This window comes from Octopus bimaculoides, chromosome 17, assembly GCF_001194135.2.
Source record: "Octopus bimaculoides isolate UCB-OBI-ISO-001 chromosome 17, ASM119413v2, whole genome shotgun sequence".
Classification (NCBI taxonomy): domain Eukaryota; kingdom Metazoa; phylum Mollusca; class Cephalopoda; order Octopoda; family Octopodidae; genus Octopus; species Octopus bimaculoides.
In genome coordinates this window covers 44,392,332-44,395,490 of record NC_068997.1, presented here as the reverse complement: position 1 = coordinate 44,395,490, position 3,159 = coordinate 44,392,332, and the positions used below count along the sequence as shown (strand labels likewise).

Here is a 3,159-nt window from a genome sequence, read left to right as displayed (position 1 = left end):
CTCTTGTGCTGTGTTTTTTTTTTTTCGTCGTCTCTTCATTTTTTCTTTTACGAGTTGTTTGAGAGATAATTCCGCTATCACGTCGGGGGTCACCAGTTATAAGAATTGGATGAGATATGATGGCTCGGCCATCTCTCCCCAGTTCTTATATTAATCATTAAATCCAGAAATACAACAACACGAGGAATAACGGTAACAACAGAACATACTTTATTCTAGGTTGGTGTAGAGCCGTTTAGTTCCTGGGTGAATAGGCATGCCGCTAGAATACCAAAGAAAGCTTCGACCACATGTCGGTATCGAGCTGAGAGAATACGTGTTGTCAGCACCACTGCTAGACAGAAAAGAGGGCGAACGCTATTGCTTTTCTCCACCTGTTGCATTGCGCATGCGTGCTCGGGTACTTCCGCTGACGGCAAATCCCTTGCACATGCGCAATGGCACTTCCCAAGATGGCGGCCATACGCGACACTACAGGGGCTCCAACCTGTTCAATTTTTTTTCTTTTATTTCATTTACCAGTTATAATTAATATATATTTTCTGATACAGATTTTATTTAAAAGTCATTAGAGGGAGATTTGAGATTTGGAGGAGACTTGAGGCTCCTCTTTGGCTCCTAAAGGCAGGATACATAAAACTGGGTAAGAAAATTCAGTAAACGCTTGCAAATTTTGATAGATATGCATGTTTGGGGAGCAAAAAGTGTACAGTATGTACAACACGTGTTACACACACACATTCTCTCTCTCTCTCTTTATATAATCAGTGGTTCATATATCTGAAAAAGAAGCACACTATAAAGCATTAGAGTGGCAATATATTTTGCATGAAGTTAAATGTTATGGTGCTGGTCATAAAGTGATCATTGGTTTCATACCTATTAAGTGCTTAGCAGCATAAGTGACTCGGACTTATTGCCTCTATGACCACCCATAACACTTAACTTCTTTATATATATATATATAAGATTTTCATGTATTGGCACTTAGCCACAAAACTTTCGGCGCTTGAGTCATTCTGTTGTTTCTGCTAAATATTAATAAAAATACTCTCATACCCACATTTTGAGTTCTGTTTTTACCGTTTCCATCACCATACCCGCGTATATATAAGGTGCAATGGTTTATTCAAAACTTGACCAGAACCATCCAGCACCTAGTCTCACAGCAGAGCTGTGCCATCACTTGCAACTGGCACTCAGTTCGATAGTGACTGCCTGTGCATTGGCGTTTCCTTGAGGCTTGGTCTCCAGATCTGTGAGCCTCCTGAACACCACTGCGCATCCATAATGGATTCTTTCAGCCTCCATCCACTGTCCTGCCGTCATAGTGCTGACCATTTTCCATTCCACCCTTAACAAGATCATAAAGCAAGACCTAGATGCCGCAAGCTTCCCTTCCCAGTTCGAGTCTGCAGGGCTAGACCGAGGGGGATAGTAAAAGGCCAGACTACATGACAAATTTCCAGTTTCGTGTTGGTAAGTCCCTCATCTGGGATGCCACAAGCTGTGACACCTTCCCCTGTGACAACACATAGTATTGTCAGCTACCAGCCCAGGCTCTGTTGCTCGTCTAGCTGAGAAAAACAAACTGTCAAAGTATAGGTGGATGATCGAACCTGTGACAGTTGAGTCATCCGGTGATCTCGGTCCCCAGATCATATACCCACTCAACGCTATCGTGGTAGAGATCGCTGTCCACAAGTGCGATCCCCGTGAGCCAGAGTGACTGTTCCAGCACGTTTCCTTTGCCATCCTCTGGGGCAACGCCCTTTTCATTTTGTCTGCTGGTGCCACAAGGAATGTCAACCTCCCGTCCAATAAACTTTGAATGCTCATTTGCTTATTTATCTGTTGATTATACCTCATTCCATATACTACTTTACCAAACACGTCTACCATATTACCTCCAAGCCACAATCTACCCGTCCCCACAATAACATTATCAGAAGCATCTATAGCAGAGATAAATATAGAGATTAGGTGAGGGTTAACCGTTAGCTGTGGAGTCGCAATGGCTCAGTGGTTAGGGCAGCGGACTCGTGCTTTCAATTCCCAGACCGGGCGTTGTGAGTGTTTATTGAGCGAAAACACCTAAAACTCCACGAGGCTCTGGCAGGGGATGGTGGCGAACCCTGCTGTACTCTTTCACCACAACTTTCTCTCACTCTTACTTCCTGTTTCTGTTGTGCCTGTAATTCAAAGGGTCAGCCTTGTCACACTGTGTCACGCTGAATATCCCCGAGAACTACGTTAAGGGTACACGTGTCTGTGGAGTGCTCAGCCACTTGCATGTTAATTTCACGAACAGGCTGTTCCGTTGATTGGATCAACTGGAACCCTCGACGTCGTAAGTGACGGAGTGCCAACAACAACATAATCAACTTCACCTTCATGAGAATTTCTAAGAAACTATTATAAATATTATTATAATGCGGCTGCAATCTGTTAAATTTTCGACAAAAATAGGTGAGCAGCGAAATAGGGAGGGGAAGAGTTTAAAGTTCAAGGGAGATAATTCCCATTAATAAACTGGTAAAATATGCGAACTGAAAGGTAATTCATGAGAGTTATCCAGCATACTGTGAAATTTATTCAGCTGTTTGGAAAACGATTGATTTTAACGGATAGAAGAATATGGATAGTCAAGTAAATATATTATCCGACAATCACACTAAAGTGATTGGTAGAAATCCAATAACAAATTTGATCATCCTTTTCTTCAACTCTACTAACCGTAGATGGGCTTATAAAATCCAAAAGACAGCACAGTAAACCACGATTTCCGAAAACACTCTATCACGCTCAGAATTGTCGAAATATGAAATGGACGACCACTGCCCTAACCACTGGGCCATTGCGCCTCCACGTATGCATGTATATATGTATGTATGTATGTACACACATAATTTAACAACACAATAGAAAGAACATATGAGAAGACAGAAGTATCATATACTTGACTTACTGAGAATATAAGGGAGATAACTGGAGTTTTCTTCCTGATGTGAAGATAGGAGAGAACTTGTGGAAGATGACCTTCCCTGGCTGCAGCAAAAGTCAGTCTAAAGATTACAAGATGAGACATTTATTATAACAGTAAATACAATAACAACAACACATACAATATCACAAACGTTTATATATATATATATATAT

General features: G+C 41.6%; 1 protein-coding gene across 1 annotated transcript in view; it reads right to left on the bottom strand.

Annotated features, from left to right (window-relative positions):
* LOC106878295 (b(0,+)-type amino acid transporter 1) overlaps nt 1-3,159 on the bottom strand; it is a 78,595-nt gene that overhangs the window by 12,826 nt on the left and 62,610 nt on the right. Inside the window, exon 8 of the mRNA XM_052973903.1 lies at nt 2,969-3,065. Coding sequence (XP_052829863.1) covers nt 2,969-3,065 — 97 coding nt within the window. The remainder of the gene's footprint in view (nt 1-2,968; nt 3,066-3,159) is intronic.